This window comes from Alligator mississippiensis, chromosome 7, assembly GCF_030867095.1.
Source record: "Alligator mississippiensis isolate rAllMis1 chromosome 7, rAllMis1, whole genome shotgun sequence".
NCBI lineage: Eukaryota > Metazoa > Chordata > Crocodylia > Alligatoridae > Alligator > Alligator mississippiensis.
In genome coordinates this window covers 30,429,335-30,453,512 of record NC_081830.1, presented here as the reverse complement: position 1 = coordinate 30,453,512, position 24,178 = coordinate 30,429,335, and the positions used below count along the sequence as shown (strand labels likewise).

Below are 24,178 nucleotides of genomic sequence, written 5' to 3'. Positions count from 1 at the left end.
ATGTTGCAATGCAGGTCATGGCACAAAAGCAGAGTGTGGTGTTATGGGACATCAGCTCTCAGCTAGCGTGGTGGAAGATCAGAGCTTGTCTATGGGGCAAGGAGCTGGAGTGAATCGGCTGGCTGACAATGCGTTCATTCAGCGAGATTAGACTGGCTTATCTTGCTGTAGCTTCCTCTGAGGAGGGTGCTTCTGAATGAGCGTGTGCACATAGGAGCCTGATGCAGTTTAACTTGTGTTCATTCACTTGACACCTTTCCTGTCACAGCAGCAAGCCATTGGCAGTGCCCTTGTCTCTTGTGCCCTTTGCCTGTGTCACCACATATGGTCCCTTATGGCTTGGTATGCAGGATGGCTCAGAGTAGAAGTTCTTGCAGATGCTTGTGGACAGCTGGTTTCCTGGGACTATGGAGGACCGGACTCTGTGATCTGGGAAGTCTCTTCCAGTCACAGGTTCTTACCTTTAATTACTTTGCCTTGACATGGCAAAGCAGCCATTTTCAGACAAGCCTTAGCTAGGTATGTAGCACTGGTCGGATGCCCTGTTTCTGTTCTTTCATTTTTCTTTACTTCCTTTGTTCTCTGCAGACTAATTTGGCCCAGTATGAGTGCTGTGGTTCTCTTCCTTTCAAGTGCTGGTTTGGTTACTGCTCAAGCAGATAGGCCTTGTCTCTAGCAATCTTGCTAGCTGGCTCCCTGTCTCCAATATTCTCTGCTGGGATAGCGAGATAACTGTGGAGTCATCCAGACAGGGGTTCAGATGTAGCACCAGCTCATTGGTAAAGTTTCTTGCTCTTACCTAGTGTCTGTATGGGCTAGATCTGGAAGTGTCATTTGGAAAGGTGTAGGTTATATGGAATCAGGCTTTCAAAAGAGTTCTGATTTCCAGTGCCTTGTACCCATAGCTGAGGGTAGACTTCCCAAGGAGCTCAGCATATTGGGTATATGTTGAGTGTTTTTCTGTTTTGAAAATCTGGCCCATGGTAGCCTACAGGGGAGCTTGCAGATAAGGGATTGAGGTGTGCATGGTGCCATCTCCCTCAGGGACATGTCTGTCCTGGCGGAGTACGTCCCTGGTTCTTTCTGAAATCACCAGTGCCCAAAAGCACCTTTCCTTACATGTGCCAGATTTTTATAACCTTTTTCTCTTGACTCTGGATGTCCTCACTGTGATCTCTACCTTAGTGACTTCTGGCAGACTCCCTTAACTTAGTTTATCTCAGTACACTGTATTTTTGGGCTGCACTTGAAAACCCTTTGGAAACTGTTAGTGCAGCGTGAACCTATTCATTTCTTCATGTTCCTCATATCTACTAACATATCATACCTGTTCTTTGACTCCTTTGGTCTCCTGTTTGCTTTTGATTTTAATCTCTTTCACTATCAGCAAAACTGTGCATCTGCTTCTGAAGTCAGATGGGGGCAATCCAGCTAGCAAACCCTAGACTGAATTATCTGGGAACAGAGCATACCTACAGGAAGGTTGTAATCTCTGGAATTTATTTTCTCTGCTGGTCTGATATTGCCCGTATCTGTCAACTGTTAAGGCCCATCTCTTTTCCATAGTTCTTGTATAGGAAATTGCAGTCAGTGATTGCTCAGTTTTGAAGGTCTTTTCCTCCTTACTGCATAACCAGTGGTGTAATATAGATACACCCTACTGTGCATAATTAGGTTCACTTTGTAAAATAAGCAAAGTGCAGTTTCTCTTTGTTTGTATTCTCATTCATCATGATCATTATGCCAGTGCCTAAGGGCCAGCCAGAGTAGGGCCAGCCCAATGGGGCTCCATATATTTTAATCACATTTAAGAGACGCACTAGTTTTCAGTCAGCTCTTTCTGGGGAAAATGCCAGAGCCCAGCTCACTCTGCTCATTGTTCCTTGTGTCTGTTTAGGATTCTGAGCCAATGAGTTTTACTGGCTGCAGTTTCCAAAGGGTTTAAGGGAATTAGGTACCCAACTCCTTGTCTAACCGTACGCTGTAAGAACGAGCTGTTCAGAAGCACTCAACCTCAGCAAAGCTCTGCTGCTTTTAATGTCAGTAAGAGTTTTACCACTGACATCAGTGAAAGTTTCATTGCATCATAGAAAGTTAGGGTTGGAAGGGACCTCAGGAGGTCATCTAGTCGAACCCCCTGCTCAAAGTAGGACCATCCCCAAGTAAGACTAGATTGCTATTGATCACTCCTAAGAATTTCCCCCTCAGCCTTTAGGGTCACAGGTGACTCCTGCCATCTGCTGCAGTATGGATTTGCAATGTCCACTGTAGTAATGCACCATGTTCCCCTTCCTGATGAGCACTCTAGAAGAAAACCATAGTCCACCAATAAGAATGAGAGACTCCCCATTGACTTTAATGGGCTTTGCCACAGGCCCAGATTCACTCAGATGTATTGGGTCCAGTCCAACTGTGCCATGTAACCAGCTTGCAATGTATGTGCCTTCATCACCCTTGATCTGTTGTGACAAATCCTGGAAACGTGCTGCCATTCCCAGCGGGGACACACCAGTACCCTAAGGACATCTTGCCTGTTAAAGATGTCACTCTTTGTTTCAGAGACTTCATACTCAGAGGGATCCCAGGGACACAGAAAGCTTCTAGAAAAATCCCATGACCCAGCAGGAACTGCAAGGGCTTGACATGATTATATTTGCCATCTTGTTAAAAGAATGTAGACTTGCAGACAACAATTTTGTCTTCATTTCAGTGCTATGTAATGTTTTTATGCAAGCTCTCCTGCCTGTCTCTGGGATTATATTTTTTTTTCTTGTTTACTGTTAAAGCAGTTCCAAGAATCAAGAACCACAAGAGACAACCAAAGGAGGCCATGTAAATATATAAAGCAAAAGATATTTAGACGCAATTAACAGCACTGAACTAATGTTTAGCTTTGTCTCAAACTGGCAAAACCCACGTAAATGTAACTTTACATAACTCGTCTGCTAGGCCTGAGAATTGCAGCTCAGATGCTCGGTAGAATGAGCTGCCCATTTTGAACCATCAGCAACAGAACTAAGTAAATGGGGCTCAAACTTTCCAGGGATCCAGATTTTGTGCCTTCTTGTCCATCTCTCTTAGGAGCAGTTGGGGAAGAGCTAAATCGGGACTGTTTTGGGTAGAACTTCCCCAGACTGTAACAACCAAGTCTGAGATTCAAATGCTCCATGTTTGGATTTTGAGGGAAGCTGGAGAACTTCTGCTTGTAAGCCCCAATACTGTCCTATAAAATCATCTGTGTGCATGTTTTACTCTGCAGGGCACATCTACAACATTTAAACAATTGACACAGAGCAGCGACAGAAGCTCAGTCCAGTTGAGCCATCACTGGGCCTTTGCTGGGTGCTCTTGCTAACACATAACGTTTGGGGAAAGGGTCCCTGGTGACAAGTATGGCTTTCCTGGTGTGGAGACTGGTACTTAGAAGAAAGAGCCATGCATAGCAAGAGCCTAAAGGGTTCATCACTACAGACCTTCCTCCAGTGCCAAACCAGTTCATACCCTTCCCAAGCAGAAGAGCAAGGTCTTGCTGCTTTGCATCTGGTGAATGCACTTTCCCATGGACCTGTCTTTTCATACATCTCCCTTCTTTTAAGCTTTTCATTCCATCATTCTCTCTTCTCCTTTTCTTTCTTCCCTACTATACTTTCTTGCTGTCATCCCTCTGCTTTCCCTTCCCCACTCTGTCCTTTCTTTTTTCTCTTTTCCTCTCACTTCCATCAGTCTCAAGTACCAGGTTGCTCCTGGTCAGAGGAGATGCTACGACCAGCAGTGGGCAGGCTTTGATAACATCTCCCTCATCTCTTTCACTTTGCCATAGGAGACTGGTAGGGGGTGCACCCGGGTGCATGTGCCCCCCCGACAGGGCTGGTGTTCCCCCGATGACTGATACTGATGCTGTCGGCAGGGCTGGTGCCCCCCCTGACAGGGCTGCCGCCATCGGCGGCTTCTGCGGGTGCCCCCCAGATTCAGGAGTCGCCAGTCTCTCATGCACTTTGCACTGATATCTGTTGTCCTTTTTCTTTTCATGCTGAGGACTGGGGGCATTTGTAGACGACACTTTAAAGTGGGTTTAAAGTGGATTAGCTGCCTTTTGCACCACTTTAATGGCATTTCTGTTTGCACGTTCAGCAGCGTATTGCACGTTATTTCCAGCTGCTGTAGCACATTTGGTGGCATAATGCACCTTAAATGACTTTGGGGTGCTGCAAAGTAAAACACCTCCAAGGAGTTTTAGTTTCCTACCCTTTAGCCGTGGAGGGAAGTCCCAGGCTCCGTGCAGCTCAGGGGCTATGCCAGCAGCCTGGCAGCAGCCTGAGAAAGCAGGCTCCACAGAAGGAAACAAATGTACACAAAAAAGCAGGGAGCCTGATACTTTTTTTTTTTTTTTTTGCCCTGGAGCCTGCCTGCCTGAGCTGCACAGAGACCTGGTGCTTCCCTCTGCTGCTGCGGTGCCCCATGGGACTGCCCAGGCCGGTGCCTGGAGGGGTGCTGCTGCTGCCATGGAGGGAAGCACCAACCAACCAACACCCCCCTCCCCCCGGGCAGCTCAGGGACCGTTCTGCCTGTCAGCAGCTCGCTCTCCCCTTCCTGCTGCTGGAGAGGCAGATAAGGATCAAGTGGACATGGGTGTACACAACACGGGGGTTTACTTCACCCTAAATTGAAGCAGTATTTTTTTAAAACCACTGCTTCGGTCTAGGTGGAATTAAACCCATGTTGTGTACAAATGCCCTGGAGCATGAAGACTCCTCAACCAAGAATAGACCCTGTACTACCTGTTGCACATGCACACTGCAGGAGACAACGCCTGTCCCAAAGATAAAATAGACCAGAAATCAAGTCCAGAGAAGGTCCCTGCTTTGTTGATGAGCTCTCTAATTTGCTGCTAATTGTTTTGTTCCCTTTGCCCTCCCCACCCTAGGTCGGCAACATCATCCTCATCATCTTTGTCAGCTACTTTGGCAGCCGAGTTCACCGCCCACGGGTTATTGGCTTCGGTGGCCTCCTGCTGGCCCTGGGGGCTTTCCTGGTGACCCTTCCACACTTCCTCTCTGAGCCATACCAGTACAGCAGAATAGAGATTGGTAAGTAATTTGACTTCTGCTTGGAGCATGTCTTTCAGGATATGCCTACATAGCAAAAAGCAGGTAACACGTGCTGGCTAGCTTAATCTAGCCAGAACAGGTAGCAGTGGCAGTGTAATTGCAATGGCATGGGTTTTACAACCACAGTGCATACCCGGGGCCCTGGAAAGCTGGTATTCTGGTTGCTAGAACATGGTGAGTCCCCTGCCATTGTGTCTTGGTCACTGCTGTTTCTCATGGTAGCTAACACTAGCACAAATATACTCACCTATGCTACTAATGCATTTAGGTACCTAATAGGTGGGACAGAATTCCAGCCTTTAGTTTTCATTTTATTTATCCTTCCCTCCTGCTGCCCTAGGGCTTCGCCTATCTTCTCTGATTCCCTGCCTCCTGCTGTTGAGTCGCTCCACACCTTTTATGCATAAGCTCCTCCTTGAAGGCAGCGTGGTGGCAAGGCTCCATATCCCCCAGTGTTTTCTGCACTTTTGTTTTCCAAACTATATCTGTGGAAACAAAGTTGCTTTTTCACATCATGGAGAGAGCTTGAGTTGCTTTCTCCAAAACTGTGTATGGCTTGAGAGTGAGTACCATATTTTTTCATATGCATGGTGCCCCGGAATAAAATATGAACCTTGTTTTTGGAAGGCAGAATGAAGGGGAAAAAAGATCTTTTCTTGTGGTAAGTAACTAAGTAGTAGCAGCAAGGGAGAAGAACCTATTCATTATTCTACTCCCTGTGAATCTTGTGCAGACTTTACGTTCACTTTTGCCTGGAAAGTGGCAGAAACTGCTATTACTGTATTTCCTCACATATAATGCTCACTCCAATTTCCAGCAGCTGGGTTTTATGGGGGGAAAAATACAGTATGTGCTACTGTTGGCAATTCCGTTTCATTTAATGATCAATTTAGGGGGGAAAAAAACAAGCCAACTGTTTAAGCTATTAAAATCAGATGATCCACAGATAAACCTATTCACAGGGCAGCCATGTGATCCTGGGGTTCTGGCCTGGTGATGAAGAAAATTGGTATTGGTTCCTGACTCTGCTACTGATTTTTCTCTGTGATATTAAACAACTTGCTTCCACAGGTGACTGGTATGGAGGGCACAGGGGGACACGTGCCCCCATTGAGATTGGCACCCAACTCAGCACCACTTGAGATGGAGCAGTTTTTTTTGCCACGCAGGCCAGTGGCGTGTTGGGGTGGGGGGCACTAACCCGCAGTACAGAAGTATAGGAGTGGATATGGGGCTTTTGGCCCAACCCCAGGCCCACCAACAAATTGTGCCCCCCCAGCTCAGGAGGCACCAGTCACCCCTGCTTGCTTCACTTATGTATCTTCTCCCAGTCTATTGATATTACAGAGATAGATTATCACTTGTGTGTACTAGGTAATCTCAGTTGTGGCCTCTAGCCGCTACCATCCTATAAATTATCATAGATACTTGGCATACCCCAATTATCATAGACATTTAGTACACCCCGTGGAGTCAAATAGAGCATAGTTTCTCAACCTTTGGTACGCTTATCCCTGGGGTGACAGTTAATGTGCACAGGGGTGTATAGAGGCATTACCATTGAGTAAAGGCTTTGCTGGGGACACTGTGGATTGGCTTGAGGATGGCAGCGCTGTAGGATGCTCGGCATAAATGCACAGCTATGACTTTATCTGTGTTCCTTCTCCTTCACCATAACTGCAGTGTGTCACAGCCAGAGCATTTTAGGCCTTTGGAAAGCCTTCAGATCTCTTGGTCCTCCTCCCTGACATCTTCCAGCACTCCCCAAGGCTCACTGCCATCTCCATGCATGACTTGCTTACCGTGTCTTTTTGCTTAAGTGAATGCCAAACTGGATCAATGCCAGAGAAGTACTGAGGGACTCATGCTTGGATATGCTGTCTCCTCATCAACCTCCTGCTTCTGTCTCTCTACTTGTCAAGGCTGAGCCTTCAGAAGTATCAGCCTGATGTCAGAGTAGTTGTCTTGGCTGGGAGGGTGACATTGCTCTGTGCAATTTTTTCTCCATGTGCACATCCTGGAACACAGAGGGGCAGAGATCCAAAATCTCCCTACATGTAATCAGCTTTGCCTCCCATCTGTGCAAGCACTTCCCCATTTCCGGTCTTACCAGGCAGTGATCCTAAACCACACACTGCCAGCCAAAGCCCCGTCAGCTGCATGACAAAAGGCATTGCTCTGAGTGGTACTGATTCAGGCTGAGGCAGTGCCAATGGGGAATCTGTAAATTCTTCCTGCTGGGGCTAGGTTTTCAAAGGATCAGTGTCCTCAATCTGAGCAAGGGTTCAATGAGAACACAACTTTCCCCTCCCCACCCCCCTTTTTGGGCACCTAACTAGAGGCCTCATATGGAAGTACTCAGCAAATTGGAGTCAGATCTCCCTCCATTTCACCACATATTTTGCTGGTGAAATGGGAACTGAGCTCCTCTGAATATCCCACTCTGAAAATGATTACTGCTGATCATTCTCTAATTAAGTAGAGAGAGAGTAACCTAATAAAATTAAATGGAGAGGCACGTGAATAAAGCTCAGTGAAATCTCCTTCCACAGTGGTGTGCCCTTCATTAACTTGTCGCTCATCAGACAATGTACTGTGGCTCTCCCCATGTAGGACTTTACAAAGAAAAATAGACCATCTACTTTCTTCATTGGAGAGATGGGGAAACTGAGCCACAGAGGGATGGACTGATTCCCTCAGGGTTGCAAACTATGTCAGTAGCTGAGCTGAGATTGGACCCCAGGTTCCCTGACTTCAGTCTGGCCCAATCCAGTAGACTGCTACGGTCAATGCTAAAACAGGCTGTTAGCTCATGTGGTGGCTGAAGACAGGAAGGGACTCATGGTTCAGGAGGAGGGTGGCCCTTCCCATGCTGGGCACAATGTATAAATCATCTCTGTTACATGTAAGCCTGAGCCCCATTTGTACAAGTGACTTGGGAGCCTACATCCTATTGACTTCCCTTGGCCTTAGGTTCCTCATGGCATGCAAGTATGTCCTCCCTACCTCCCAGGAGAGCTGTTGTCAAAGCATCTCAGCCACCACATCTTGTTCCACATGTGCCTATCCTAGAGCGGAGGTGCTGGAGCCTTCCCATGGGTGTTCTCCTGCTGCTGCTTTCAAGCACACAGGGAGGCAGAGATCAATGGAGCAGCGACTGGGACACCTCCCATGGCAGCTTTACCACCTCATTTCCAGGATGGGCTTGCCGAGAGTTGGAGTGTGCCTGAGAGAGACACTCCGGAGAGCCCTGCAGACCTGGTATAGGTGGACCCTAAGACCCTTCTGCAATGGGATTCAGGCTCCTCAGTCATTTCGGTGCTTTGGAAAATTTTCCCCACAGTGCTTATTGCATGGGGAAGGACAGAAGAGAGAATGTGGCAACCAGAATCCTGGCACCTTCAAATACCTTAAGCTTGTTTAATTTAAAAAGCAGTTTCCTCTCAGAAAGGCCACTAGACACCTGCTTTCAATACACATCTGTCTTTTGCAGCCCTTTTCTCTCAGACTGAAATTCATGGGGTGGCTGCAGTTCCTCGTGTGTTCTGCAGGTGCATGGGCAGGGAAGGGAGAGGGCACATAAATCTTCAGATCAGTAGGGAAAGGATCTGCCTTAAACATTAGAAGTTACGTAGTCCAGTTCAGTAAGTATCTGGGAAAGCTGGGGCCTAGTTCTGACTTTGCAGTTAACCTCCTCTGTAACTGTGAGTAAATGGCTTCCCTTCACAGCTTCCATCTACCCTCTATGTTCTTACCCTATACAGCTCTGAACATGAGACCCTAATTTCAGCTGGGGCTTCTGACGTGGGTATCTATTCCTTCCTTTCCCATGAGGGTAAGAAAGGCTGAAGACAAAGTCCCCTTGCCTTGCTATATTGCACGTCAGCTGTACTCGGCTCTGGGAAAGTTGGCATTGTCAGTGCTGATCTGAAGCCCAGATTCTATTCAATATTATTTAAATATTGCCGAGCTGAAAGGTTTTCCAGGATTTACCCTCTGACAAATATGAGAAACAGGCCTACAACCAGATCTGTAGCTGCTTCTTTTCTCCCTACCCCCAAAGATTTTTGGTTTTAACGTTGGCTGATTATCAGATTGAATCATGGTTTGGGTATGAAATCCCAAGTGTAGCAGCAACTTTACCAAGGGGCCTTGAAGCACAGCTTGTCACGCTGCAAAATGAGCAGGGTTCATTGACTTTTCTGCAAGAATTGTTTTTTATTGACAAATGGCATGCATTGAAGATCTGGGAGCATTCGCTCTGGTTCTGTTTTTGATTCTGGCCTTATACATTTAGATAGCTGAACTGACACGCCACTCTGTGCTTTCTTGCTGAGAGACATTGTTAGCCATGTTCATCTGAGGTCAAGTAGAAGGCAGGGTAGATTTGGCACCTATAGACTCAGCAAAGTAGACACATACAGCACAAGCTTTGATGAGCTGTAGCTCGCTTCCTCAGATGCTTTCTTGCTGCGCCATTCATGCATCACATAATGTGTCTTGCACACCTAGAGGATGTCATGCATTTGCCTCAATCATGCCTTGGGCCGTACGATGGCCCAAGCCTCACCCCTGCTTTGGGACTCTATGTTGATTTGACAGGAAACTGGCAGGAGCCCCATGATGGTGAATGAATCCTGCCAATGATTGTCGAGCCAATGGCTTGATTTATGGTACTGTACACAGTGTTCATAAAACGGTCTCATTATTCCTTTTCCTCTACGGAGGCCCAGTCTTGAAGCTGCTTAACCTCTCTCCATCCCAGTGAGGGTAGTAGGATTTCAAGGTGCTCTGCTGGACCTCACTGAATTTATGTGAAGTGATTTGGGAGTTGAATTGGCCACTGTTAGACAGCTGAGTTGCTCAGACCTGTGGGACACTGAAATCCCAGCTGGCTCTCAGGATGTTTCCATGCAGTGAGCATAGACAACATATTATCTTACTACAGTACGTGGCCTGTTGATGTCTGTTCCTGCCTGCTCTTAAAGCCAACCCTATTAAAACTGACCCTTTGCTCCGTGCCATTACAATGCCCTTGCCCTTGCCCTTTTAGAGCAATTTTTAAAAGGTCCTGAATCATGTAGCACCAAAATTAATGGTATTTAGGCATCTGAAGATGCAGATAGAGACCTAGGAGAATTCTGAGAAGTACTGGGTGCCTAATCCCTTTGGGAATCAGTAATATTGGGCAGGGGAGTAATCCTCACTAGATTCATAGATTCATAGACATTAGGGTCGGAAGGGACCTCAATAGATCATCGAGTCCGACCCCCTGCATAGGCAGAAAAGTGTGCTGGGTTCAGATGACCCCAGCCAGATGCCTATCTAACCTCCTCTTGAAGACCCCCAGGGTAGGGGAGAGCACCACCTCCCTTGGGAGCCCGTTCCAGACCTTGGCCACTCTAACTGTGAAGAAGTTCTTCCTAATGTCCAGTCTAAATGTGCTCTCTGCTAGCTTGTGGCCATTATTTCTTGTGACCCCATTATTTCTTGTGACTGTAGAGCCTCACCAATTCCCTTCTGCGCCCCCATGATGAACTTATAGGCAGCCACAAGGTCGCTTCTCAACCTTCTCTTGCGGAGGCTGAAGAGGTCCAGGTGCCCCAGTCTCTCCTTCTAGGGCTTGGCCTGCAAGCCCTTAACCATATGAGTGGCCCTTCTCTGGACCCTCTCCAGGTTATCCACATCCCTCTTGAAGTGCGGTGCCCAAAACTGCATGTGGTATTCCAACTGCGGTCTGACCAGCGCCCAATGGAGGAGAAGTGTATCACCTCCTTGGTTCTGTTCGTCATGCATCTGCTGATGCATGATAAAGTGCCATTAGCTTTTCTGATGACTTTGTCACACTGCCGACTCATGTTCATCTTGGAGTCCACTAGGACTCCAAGATCCCTTTCCGCTTCCGTGCTACCAAGCAGGTCATTCCCTAGGCAGTAGGTATGCTGGACATTTTTCCTCCCTGGGTGCAGCACTTTGCATTTCTCCTTGTTGAACTGCATTCTGTTGTTTTCTGCCCATTTGTCCAAACTGTCCAGGTCTGCCTGCAGTTGTTCCCTGCCCTCCAGTGTGTCACTTCTCCTCACAGTTTTGTATCATCCGCAAACTTGGACAGAGTGCACTTCTCCCTTGTCCAAGTCACTGATGAAGACACTGAAAAGTATCGGTCCAAGGACCGAGCCCTGCAGGACCCCATTGCCCATGCCCTTCCAGGTCGATACCGACTCATCCACCACCACTCTCTGGGTATGACCCTCTAGCCAATTTGCCACGCACCAGACTGTGTAATCATCCAAGTCACAGCCTCTTAACTTGTTCACCACTATGGGGTGGGATACTGTATCAAAGGCCTTCCTGAAGTCTAAGTAGACGATGTCAACCCCTACTCCTGCATCCCCGTGTTTTGTAACCTGGTCATAAAAAGAGACTAGATTAGTCAGACATGATCTATCTGCTACGAACCCGTGCTGGTTTCCCCTCAACATAATTTTTCCTGCTGGGTTCTTGCATATATGAGCCTTAATAATCTTTTCAAAGACTTTGCCAAGGATGGAGGTGAGACTGACTGGCCTATAGTTGCCTGGATCCTCCTTCCTCCCCTTGAAAATAGGGACCACATTGGCCCTTTTCCAGTCCTCCAGGACCTGGCCCGTGCGCCATGAGTGTTCAAATATTCTTGCCAGTGGCTGCGCAATGACGTCAGCCAGTGCCTTCAGTACCCTCAGATGGAGCTCATCCAGGCCTGCCGACTTAAATGCATCCAATCCTTCCAAGTGACTCTGCAACATCTCAGGGTCAACGCTTGGTAGTCTGGTGCCCTGCTGTAGTCTCTCTACAATCCCAGTGAGAGCCTTGTCTTGCCCCTCATTTAGGAACACTGAGGCAAAGAACTCATTGAGGAGTTCAGCCTTGTCCCCCCTGTCTGTCACCAATTGCTTTTGCCCATTTAGTAGAGGTCCTATTCCGCCCTGGGCCTTCCTTTTACTCCCTATATATCTGAAAAACAGTTTTTTGTTATCCTTAACTTGGGATGCCATCCTCAGCTCCACAGTAGCTTTGGCCTTTCTAACTGCCTCCCTACAACTGCGAGCTGAGGAGGTATAATCCTCTTCAGTAATCTCTCCCTGTTTCCACTGCTTATATGCCCCCCTTTTTGCCCTTAGGCTGCTCTGGATTTCTCTGGTCAGCCAGGGAAGTCTCTTGGCCCCTTTCCCCCACATTAGGATTGTCTTCCTCTGTGCCCAAATGATCATTTCCTTAAGGCACAGCCACCCTTCCTGGGCTCCCATCTCGCCAATCTCTTACTCTGCAGTGCGTCATTGACTAAAAGCCTGAGTTTGCTGAAGTCAGCCTTGGCTCTATGACTTTTGCTTTTCTTTCAAGTAAAATCTACAGTGGGGAAGGAGGGTCTTTTTGTTTTGAAAATGTGACAGGGGGCTATCGCAAGGCCAGTCCCAATGTCAGCCTGCCCACCTGTCTAGGGCAGTCTGCCCTGTCTCACGTGCCACAACTTGGTGTATAAAAGAAGATGTAATAATGCAGGAGGCTGCTCATTTTATGCCTTGATGCCCAAGGTGATGTACATGGCTCCAACCTTCCCTACACCATGTCCCATGCCTTGTAGATGGCATCAGAAATCATCAAGCTCCCCTGCTTAGCTGTACCACTTGGCCTCGGGCCCAAATGTGGCCTCAGGTGTTTGTAGACTTACATTGGCCATTATGCCCCCTCACTGGAGCCTAAACTCATGTCTTCTCACTAGGGCTCACACATCAAACTCCTGGGGCCAGCCTATGTGCAGTCCTTCAGGCCTCACTTGGACTGTACTTTACATGCCCCTGCACAGCCCTTCAGGCCCGCCTATGCAGACCCTGCTCTACGCCCTCTCTGCACAGTCCTTCAGATGCCCATATGGACCCTACTCTATGTAGCCTACTAATCATTACACTCCCCCCTCACTGAGGCCACTCCTCCCCCTCACCTTCACTGGGACCTCAGGGCCTTATGCCTCTTGGGTTTCAGGCCTGATGATGATGTCTAGACCCATGCTTGTCCCTACTCTGGGGTTGCCCACAAGGTTGTAGGGGCTGAGGCTATAAGGCACCCCATACTCACCTTTCACTAGGGAGGCAACTAGTGTGGCATTTCCTGGGGACCACCCCACCATGAACAGCCCCACCACACCATGCAATCCCAGCAGGGTATAGTTTTTGGTCATGCCCCAGGACCAGGAACCTCCTGCCATCTCCATAGTTCCTGCCCCATACTTCCAAGATGTTATGTGACCAGCAGCTCCAGTCGGGCGATGGACCCCCTCCAGCTGCTAGCAGCAAATTGCTGGCCCTGCTGCTCCAACCCTGCTCTTATATGTAGCAGCTGGTCCCACTTCCCAATCAGGTGGCTTTCTGCTGCCCATGTGACTCCTGATTGGGAGTGCAGCCACCTGCAGGCTGCTCTGTTGTTCAATTCTAGCCCTTAAAGTGGCAGGCACCAAAGGTGCCCTGCCACAGGGGAAAAAAAAAAGGTAGTTCCATACAGAATGGCCTTCAAAGGAACTTGCTAGAGGATTTTTGTGGCTAGTGGAAATGATCAGTCATTATGCCAGTAAAAACCCTTGACCACTTGACAGACATTTGGTTTGGTTCTGTTACTTTTTCCTCTAAGGACAGAAAAGCTGCAAAGTTATTTCACTAACTAAAAAGAGGTGAAGGGAATGGTGAAAGTGTCATGAATAAGGAAGTAGTATGGAAAGTGCTAATGATAAGTGCACTGGGGTTGTTATGTGTGTTCTGTAATGCCTTATTTTGCTCTGGCTTTGGATTTCCCTCTCCCCAGATATTCCTTAATGTTTTGCTTGCTTTAAAATGGAACCTGCAAACACTTTGATTCATAGACTGGATCGATTTTCCTTAGGCTTTTGAGAGAATAATCCTTTGTCCCCAGTCAAAAGTTAACATATAACTTGGAGCAATAGTGCTAGGTAGGTGAACACCGGGTATCTTGCTATTAGTACTGGTAGAACATTGGAGACATTGTTTTTTCTTCTCTAATTGAACTGTCCCTAAAGCTCAGATAAATTTCACACTTGATTCCCTGTATGCAGTGATACCTTAAGTTAACAGAATGCTATTCCTTGAAGATGTGCTAATGTGATGACAGCTGCTGATTTTTTTTTTTTTTAAATGAGGAATTCAAGTTAAACTCTAGCTCCAAAGAATGCATGACCATTTGGAAAGTTTAAGAGGTGCCTAGACCTTTAGCTCAGCCTCAGCTCTGAGTTGCTGAGAAGAGATTCCATCACCAACCATTGGATGAAGTTCTCCAAATAGCAATTGTACCAATGGCATGGTGGACTTTATTTTCTCTGTGCATCTGATCCTTTTAGTTTACAAATAAGAAAGCCACCTCTGTGAACTTGACCTGTGCTTTATCAAACCAAACTCTTTTTTCTTTGTATCCAGACTGCATATGTGGCTCTCCTGAGAGTGCCTCTGGGAAGCCCACCCTACCCCACATACACCAAACCCAGGCAGATCTCAAAAGCAGCAGTGGGGCATTCCCCCGACTGACTTCAATGCCTCATTTCTGGATTTGGCACACGTTGGGAGGGAGGGAGGGAGATCTGTGCTCTTGGGAGTGCTGGGGAAGTATGTGCCATTTTCTTTTCATGCATTGTCACATCTCAGGAAGGTTCTGCAGGACTAATTATGCCCCTAGTGACACCAAATCAGCCTCTCGGAAAACAGAGGCATAGAGGATGGTACGCCATGAGGCGATCAGATGCAGTGGCCAAGCATACCATGCAGTGAGTGGATAATCAGGTTTATAATGTTCATACCATTCTTGTTTCAGGTAATAAGAGCCAGGTCCAAGCTGATTTCTGCCAAAAGGTGGAGAAGCTTCAGACACCTTCAAACATCACCCAGACATCCCAGAAAGGGGCCAGTAGTGTATGGGCAATAATGGTTATAGCTCAGCTACTGGCTGGAATTGGAACTGTTCCCATTCAACCTTTTGGGATCTCCTACGTGGATGATTTCGCTGAGGCAAACAACTCTCCCCTGTATGTTGGTAAGTACTTTTCCTAGAACAGACCTCGTCTGTGTGACATTGTAGAGCTCGAACTTTACAAAGCAGATTCCACCCTTTTTTTGTCTAGGAAGGCTCCTCTGTAAAGCCTCACAGGAAACTTTGCAAGAGTGAAGCGTGCTGAAAGGTCAATGGGGAGGTGAACAGGGCACTTAATGGGAGTGGTGATACTTCTGATGATGAACTTGGGCTAGATAGACATTGGGGCACTGATAACCTAATATTTCTCTGAAAATGTATTTTCATCCACTAAAATTCTTCAAAAAAAGGTGAAATCTTTTCACAGAAGGTGATGCTAGCTTCTCAAAAAAGTAGGGGTCTAGAACCCAAAATATTTTGATTCAAAATGGCAACTCATTTGTTCATGTGTTTTATCTTCCCAATCTCCCCTGTGGGCTAAGCTGTCTGCCCGCAGCCAGTAACACCTGTGATGCACGCTCTTACTTTGCCAAAAGGACAGAAAGTGGTGTCTCAATGGAGCTGTAGTATGAGTAAGAGCCAACCCAAAGAAAGGAATAGGTATATAAGAGACCCAAATTACAGTAATCATAAGGCACTGCTGCACCATTTTGTATCAGTGGTACCATCACCAAAACAGGCCTGGAAGAGACCTCAAGAGATCATGGGGTCCAACCACCTGCAAGGAGGCAGGATCAAGTGCAATTAGAAATGCTTTCACTTTCAAAATTTCCCTTATAATAGTAATTTTTCTGTGGAACCAGAAGCTATTTTTCAACCAGGTTCTCTAGACAGTCCATTCACGTCTGGAGTATTGTGTCCAGTTTTGGGCCCCCCACTACAGAAAGGATGTGGACAAGATGGAGAGAGTCCAGCGGAGGGCAACAAAAATGATTGGGGGGCTGGGGCACAGGACTTGAGGAGAGGCTGAGGGAACTGGGCTTATTTAGTCTAGAGAAGACTGAGGGTGGAATTTGATAGCAGACTTCAAGTCCCTGAAGGGTGGTCCCAAAGAGGATGGAGCTGGACTGTTTTCAGTGGTGGCACATGACAGAACAGGTAGCAATGGGCTCAAGTTGCAGCAAAGGAAGTTGAGGTTAAATATTAGAGAAAAAAAATTTCAAAAGGAGGGTAGTAAAGCACTAGATTGGCTACCCAGAGAGGTTGTGGAGTCTCCTTTCCTGGAGGTTTTTAAGACCTAGCTAGACAAAGCCTTGGTTGGGATGATCTAGTTGGAGGATGGTCCTGCTTTGAGCAAGGGGTTAGACTAATGTGGTCCCTTCCAAACCCTCATTTTCTATGATTCTATGAAATTCTGGAGAGACTCTGTCTGAAGCTGTGGAACACTTGGCTTTCTACCAGCCCAATGTCCGAGTGGTATAAATAAGTACCTGTTAAACCCAGCACTTTACAAAAAGACAGAGGCCAAGCCTGAGGCATGTAATGAGATGCATCAGGGACCTCTCTCCCCAGGAAACAAATTGGTCTCAGAACAATCAGACACCACAATGAGAGTGGCAGTCTCTAGCAAGGAAAATGTCTGTCACAGCATTTAGATGAAGCCAAATGCCATCTTAGCACCCTCTGAAGCTGTGGAGAGCAGGGACCTCTGATGTTTTGCCCTGTCCTTGGTCATGTCTTGCTCACTGCTGCATGATACTACAATGAGATTGCCCTACATAGAAATTCTGTGACTGCCTCTCTCTTTATTAGTCAGCTGTTCTCATTGCATTTTGTGATAATATGGTATGGGTATTAGAACAGGAAGGAGCAGGATAGTTGGCCATCGTTTAGAGCCAGCCAGCATCCAGCAGTAATCCATGAACTGGAACTTATGCTCCCTTTGCTCTCTGAAACCACTAGGCCCATCCACAGGGGGGAAAATCAGTAGGAAAAACGTCTTGGAGGCCTTCCTCCTCCTGTTCATTATGTTTATTATATGCATATGGATCCCATATACCCTTCAGGAGCCAACTGCAACATAATTAAGGCTCATAAAGTCTGTGGCTGGGGTTTAAAACTGACACTTCTACTGCTGAGATGGCAGCCAGGCACTGCAAAGGCAGGGGTCACAGGCTCTGAAGAGCTGCTGCTCTCATGGAGATAGGAAGGCGATTTTTTGGCACTCTTATCGTATTTTTGCCATCTGAAAGTTCACCTGCTTGAAAACTGCAGTGGGAAGTGATACAAGAGTTCAGCTGGGCTGGGGGGTCATGTGCTTCATATGCCTTAGTGCATGGCAGGCAGGGGGGCAATCTTTTTTTGGCAGGCACATCACAAATAGTCCCGCACTCTCCCCAAGTGCCTCTTTGATCCTGCTCCCCTGCCAGATCAGCTGCTCTTTCTGTTCCCTGCCCTGTGCCTAACTCCCATTGAAGTCAAGTCTCTTTTCAAAATAGATCTATGAGGCTCCTAAGTCACTTCAACACTGGAAATTTAACTTTTTGTATTCTAGTAAGTAATCTCAACTTCCTAACTTTTCTGCAGGAAAGGAAGTCTGTCTATAAAATTCAGGCAGGAGATTTTTTTTCATTTGGTTTGTATATAAATGCTTATTCTGACTGTTATTCTTTCATTCCCATTTCAACACAAAGGGGGTTCAAACAGACTTTGGTAGACAGCAAAGTCACCAAGACCTTTCTTGCAGATGGGAGCTGCTGATTGGCAACTAAAAGGGCTCAGTTTTCACCCACTGAATGCCCACAATGGAAGCCAGATTTTCAGAAGAGCTCAGCACCTGACATGCTGAGCTCTGAAAATCTGACTGCTTTGTTAGGTGCCAAGCTCTTGTGGAAATCCAGCGCCAAGGATCAGTTCTCACAAAGTAGCTGCAGATTTGAGGCTTAGGTCCTCAGGTGTTACAGGTACAACGCAACCTCTGCCTTTTGCTTATAGGTTCCCTGTAAGGAACTGATGCTTCTAGGATTGCATGCTGTTAATAGCCTTTTGGATCCCAGATGCTGCATCTAGACAAGAAACTTAATATATTGGACAGTGGCATTTCCAGAAACAGCATAGAGGTGTGCAGTGCCTTGAGTGAGCTGATTTGCTAGGAGATGGGCTAATTGACCCTTTCTCTCAGCACAGCCAAGTAGCTTGCCTGAAGCACCAAGTGGATGTGGCCACACAGCTTCTGGTTTTGGAGCCAGGCTGTACAGAGTGGGCATGGTGTTCTTTGAAGGCATTGCTGCCAGGCACCATAAATTCACTGTGTAGAAATGGCTGAAGGCTGGAGTACGTCATGCTGGAGACAAAATAGTTGCCAGGTTGGATCAGCCTAATGGTCCATTTGTTTCAGCACCAGAGACTTCAGAGGAAGGCCTGCAGTTGTCCTCTGTGACAATCTTCCTCCCTTTTCCCAGTCTCTAATGGGGTACATCTGAGGCACTAGGTTTACGGTCTCTTCCCAAATATATGTTAGCACAGATGTTCCTACATCAGGGCACCCTTGTTATCCACACAAATGGCCAGTCCATTTTTTAACCTTGAGAAGTTCTAGGGCTTAGTGTCTTCCTGTGGTAAGGTGTTACAATCATTAATAATGGAAGAATTTTTCTAGTGACCCTGCCTATGAAAACCTTGGTATATCTCAGGAATTAAAGCACTATCTCATTTCTTTTAAAAACAGGAACCCCTTTGAAGTAGCATGGACCTCTTGGGTTGCTTCATATCTAAATTGTATGCAGGTCCCACTTAGGCAAAATACTTCAGCATGTGTTCAAGTCTCACCAAGGTCAATGAGACTTGAGTATTTCCTTAATGTCAAGTGCTTTGCAGAAGAGAGATGGGTTGAGTGTGTTGTTGGATGGAAGCCAACAGTACTTGGTGTTCAGTGTCATGCTACCTGCCACTTCCCGTATCTGACTACAGTTTCTCACTATATATATGTTCTCACTAGATATATATATTAGTGAGAAACTGTAGTCAGATATTGGAAGTGGCAGGTATATATACCCCCAAAATTGTTTATTTGCATAACCCTACTAACACCTTGCAATATCAGGCCCCCAGTGCCCAAAACCATATATATGATATGGTTATATGATTATATATGGTTATGATTATATATGGTTTTGGGCACTGAGGACCTGATGCAGTAAGGTGTTAGTAGGGTTATGCAAATAAACTTTTTTTCCCCCAAAAAAATGGCACAAAGAAATGGCAAATTTTAAAGATCTAAAAAAATTAGATTTGATTCATTGGAACATTTCATTTCAAACTGAACATTTTTTTAAGGAAATAGAAAGAAATTTTGAAAGGCAAAATTGTTTTGAGTGGAAAAAAATCAAAACATTTCATTTAAAAAAGACAATTTTCCCACCCCCACACATTTACACAGACCTGAGGTGAATCTGCAGGGCATTTTAGTGTCAGTGACTCCGCATTTTTCACTAACCCTCCCCTCCCCTTCCCCCATTTTCACTGAAAAATTTCATGCACCTCTAAGTGCTGAGAGGTCTTTGCTGTCTCTACTTTCAGCGGGTGATGAGGGTGCCTTGCCCCCCATATTAGCTCCTCACTGCTCCTGCCACCATATTTCTTCACTGAGTATTTTCACAGTACTGCAGTAGGCGGTTCATGCACAGGGCATAGCTGGAAGCAGTGATTTCAATATTGAATGTCTCAGCGAGACCTTGATTTTGTCAGTTTGGATAAGATCCTTTTGAGTGGCAGCTGCTTTTCCTCTCTCTGATGCATCTGTTGGATAAACAGTGCATATAATAGCTGCACAATAGAGGAGGCATTAATTGTCTATCAATTGGTAAGAGATGACTTCTCTCCCATGTGTTGTGACATCCTCCCTGCCTCACAAGGGAAGATAAATGCAGTATCTGCAGCAAAGCAGTTTCTCTCTTGATAATGGCCCGCTCACGCTGGCACTCCCCTCTTTTCGTTGTCAGCAATCCTGTTTGCCATTGCCGTGTTCGGCCCAGCTTTTGGATTCTTGCTGGGGTCCGTCGTGTTGCGGATGTTTGTGGACATTGGAAGAGTGGACATGAGTGAGTATTGCACAGGTCTGGGGTAGCATGGGCGTTTCCAAGAGTCCTCCAAGACTCAGAGACAGTGACACGAGTCACATTGGCATACCTCATATTTTGGACATATGTCCTGGTTGTGGCAACCACCCCAGCGGAAAGACATGTCCCGGAATAGCCCCACAGTATTATGCAAAGTGGCTATAACTGTCAGTTCAGTCTCCTCTCCAGGGAAAGCTGATATGTTGACAGCGTTAGGTGGGCAGACAAAGATTGCACCAAACCAAAATCTGCCTATGAATAATCTGATGTGCTGTTTACTGAATTTAAAATAGCAGTAGTGATTTCTGAAAGCTAGCCCACTGCTAAAACTCCAGGGGAGAAAGAAGATGATGCTTTCAGAGTGGGGCTGTCACAGCTGAACAGGTAGAGGCCTGGGTGCTTTGGAAACTTCCTTTGCATTTACAGAAGAATAAAGGATGACCTAGGCCAGGCCTACAGACTATGGATGCTGGCCTGGGCTATCTATGCTTACTGCATAGTGGGCAGCTTCTGTTCCTGGCTGTCACAGATCTGCCACAACCTTTTGCTCTCCTGTGCCTCTCTTCCTGTTGTTTTTTTCTCTCATCTATATAGGTTATTAGTTCTTCAGGGCAGAATATACCTGGCACTCAGTACAAGATGGGGGAAGCAGGTAGCAGGCTCAGCTGCACCCTCTGAATCCTTCTAGAATACAAAGGGCGCATCTACACGTACATTTAAGCATGACTAAATTTAATCCTCATTGAACTAATGCACATTAAACGATTTTTGGCAGGTGTCTACATGTGCAGGGATTTTGGGAGTCAACTAAAGTTAGTGTCAAGTCCCTGCAGCCCTGCCACGTGCCCTTAGTGGCTGGGCAGACCCAGCACTAAAGTTAGTGCCAAGTCATGTCTACACATGCATAAATGTGCTTTAACTAATTGCACCTAAATAACACCTGCATTTGCAGGTATCAAATTTAGGCACAATTAGTCTAAATTCACTGTTGTTAATGTGCATTAAGGGTGAGCACATGTATATACATGCCCTTAATGCACATCACATTCATGTGCATTAGCCTAATGTATCTTGTGTAGATGTGCCGAAAGAGTATTACTCTTAGTATGCAAAGTGTAGCACCATGCAGGAGTCCCATTGTTAATCAGGACCCCATTAGACTGGATGCTGCCCAAGCACAAAACAACGATGACTGCTATAAGCATGTGTTTTGGGGATTATTGCATGTTTTGGGCAAACAGGTCACCACATCGTTTGAGAGAAGTAACAGTGAGATGAGAACTTATCTCCCTACAGTTCTAGTTCCCAGCATTTGGGATCATTTTCTTCATTTACCATGCATTCTGTGGCCTATTGTTAAAGCATTCTTCACAGCTTCATCATTAACATGGCTCTTCCTGTGTTTCATTAGAGAAACTGGAACCCATGTGTCATTTTTGTCTGGTGCCAGATAAGAAAAATAAATGAGCTGAGGCAGGAAATAGCAAAAAAAGATCAGGCTTCATCCCCATGGTGACAAACGGACTTAGCATCCTCTGTGTGGTCGCTCCATGATGATGTCACCCACCCCAAAGTAGATTGGTCCTGTTTGGGGAAGTCAGGCAATTGTTTGAATGGGGTGTGGGCTTTTCTTTCAGCGGGCTCTAGTTTATTCCTGGACGACAGGAAGTCTGGGCTGAGAAGAGCAAAGGCTTAAGACTGCTACTTGTTCCTTTTCCACTCATAAAAATCCTAACAATGGGGAGATGCGCTTTCCATGCCAACTCAAACGATCCTTCGACCTCCCGTGAGTAACGCTGCCTCTTCTGAAGGATGTCTGCGTTGGAAGCAAGCAGAATGACTTTTTCATCTTTCTTCCCAGTGAAGGGTGTGAGGCCCTGGAGCTTGTACATTCGGAAATCACTTTCATTAACACCATTTCTCCCTTCACACAGGCGACAACAGGTCATCCCCTTAATTGCAGCCAGCAGAAAGCAGCTAAACCTGGGAACGATAGGAGAGAAATTCTTTACAGGAAAGTAGCTGCTATAAATTCTAGCCACCTGTGTGGAAGCGTGCAGTCAAACCATGTGTCCAAAGGCAAAGGATGAAGGAATAGAAAGGGTTTAATCCCTTTAACTGAATGCTTTCTTGGGAGAATCTTTGAATCCTCCTCCTCCAGCACGTTTTGATGCTCATTTAATTGGTCTTCTGGGCAATCCTAAAGTGCAGAGCTGTTGGGACGTGTTGCTCCACCTCTAGTGAGAACAGACCTGGTGATGTCTGCCCTGTGCACCAGAACATGTGCATGTTGTAGTAGCAGCAGAGGGGATAATCCTGCACTCTGCCCTCTCAGACGTGACTTACATCCTTTACAATGCAAGGGCAGAGCTGTGGTTTTCATCCATATCATGGGACCAGGCGGATACCTGAGCCCACATCCAGCCAAGTGCAGCCAACCTCTGGCCATAGCCTTCAAGTTAACTAAGGTGTATGCAGAAGGACTGCGACCAGACCTGTGAAATGGCACTCATTGCTTTGCTGCTGCTGACAGCAAGACACGCAGGATACCGTTTCATTTCCTGACCCATTGACCTAGAGTCTCTCATCCAACCGCTTGGCAAGCATTGCCTTGCCCTGCCATGGACCAGCTGGGTAGGCAGCTCCATTCACACCCTAATCATCTGACTTTTTTCTGAGCTCCATGTTGTTTTGGAGGGAGAAGGAGCCAGTCCAAGCTGGTGTCTGGCTGGACCTGCATTAACAAGGCTGCACTTTATCAGGGAATTAATCTGTCTGGGGCCTTGATCTTTCAAAGCCAACTCCTGATGGGGAAGCTGTAGCACAAAGAGCAGAGCTTTCTGCAGGAACAGCTGACCAGAAGTAATAACTCCCACTATGTGGATGTGTTTAGCTACAGGTTGCCAGCTGATGTAAATCAGTGCAGCCTCACTGACTGCACGGGAAATGCCTCCCTGATTCTGTGCTTTTAACAGAGCTATGCTCTTCTTACCCTTGCTGTGGGGGTCTGGTCCTTGCCCAGGGCTCCATATGAAACCATTCTGCTGCTATGTCTCCTAGGAAGTGGATTTGAGGGGATTTGTTCTTATTTTGGGTCAATGATGTGTATTTTTTTTAAAAAACCTCCTGCAGCTCGTGGTAAAGTTCAGCTGGTTTAAAAGCAGTGACAGACTTGAATCTCTATATTCTTGCAAGCAGGAGGATGGAGATCCAGGCTATGCTAATGTGCCCCACAAGACATTGGGTAACTTCATTCTTCCTGCTGTTTTTCAGGCACTGTGAACCTGAAACCACAGGACCAAGGCTGGATCGGAGCCTGGTGGCTGGGGCCCCTAATTTCTTCAAGCTGCTTATTGATCACCTCCATTCCCTACTTCTTCTTTCCCCGCTACATGTTCAAAGGGCAGGTAAGACCCAGACACTGATGGGACCAAATGTTTTGGCTCGGGGCAGTTGTATGGTATTTCAAGAGGAGATGCTAGCCCTGGAGGGGAGACAAGAATGGAGGGTGGAGGAAGGGAAAGGAAATACCAGGGTTTGCTTCTTAAAATATATTAGATTTTTCTAATGAGCTCCTAGCCAGCACTATACAAGGGACTGATTCCTTAACTAAGGCTGCTGGGTATTGCAATAACACTGGCAACAATAATAATTTGGGATTTTATTCACGCGGAAGGAACTGCACACTGCTCATTGGCTGATTTTGTTATGGCCCTTAAAATGTGAAATCCATAAATAGTTCATTGCTGAATTACCTGCTGGGTAATCTCTGTCCAGGATCTACATTCCCAATACACTGGCACCCTAGGTACCTGGCTCAGCAGACTAGCAGTCTGTTCAATGCATGGCTGAGCACAAACATTGAGCTTTGAAGCCAGTTCCTCCAAATCAAAACTGAGGCTCATAGACAGAGCAGCACAGAGAAGCTCATGTTCTTTCAGGTCTGCTGCTAAAATAGAGGCATTTCAGTCATGACCCATCTCATCAGAGGAATGCATTGCCATTGAT

General features: G+C 46.5%; 1 protein-coding gene across 2 annotated transcripts in view; it reads left to right on the top strand.

The window, feature by feature from the left end:
• SLCO2A1 (solute carrier organic anion transporter family member 2A1) overlaps nt 1-24,178 on the top strand; it is a 103,474-nt gene that overhangs the window by 60,554 nt on the left and 18,742 nt on the right. For both annotated transcript variants that reach the window (XM_014604594.3, XM_006263940.4), the window contains exons 5-8: nt 4,925-5,087; nt 14,958-15,176; nt 20,054-20,152; nt 23,444-23,577. In XM_014604594.3, the coding sequence (XP_014460080.1) occupies nt 4,925-5,087; nt 14,958-15,176; nt 20,054-20,152; nt 23,444-23,577 (615 nt within the window). The remainder of the gene's footprint in view (nt 1-4,924; nt 5,088-14,957; nt 15,177-20,053; nt 20,153-23,443; nt 23,578-24,178) is intronic.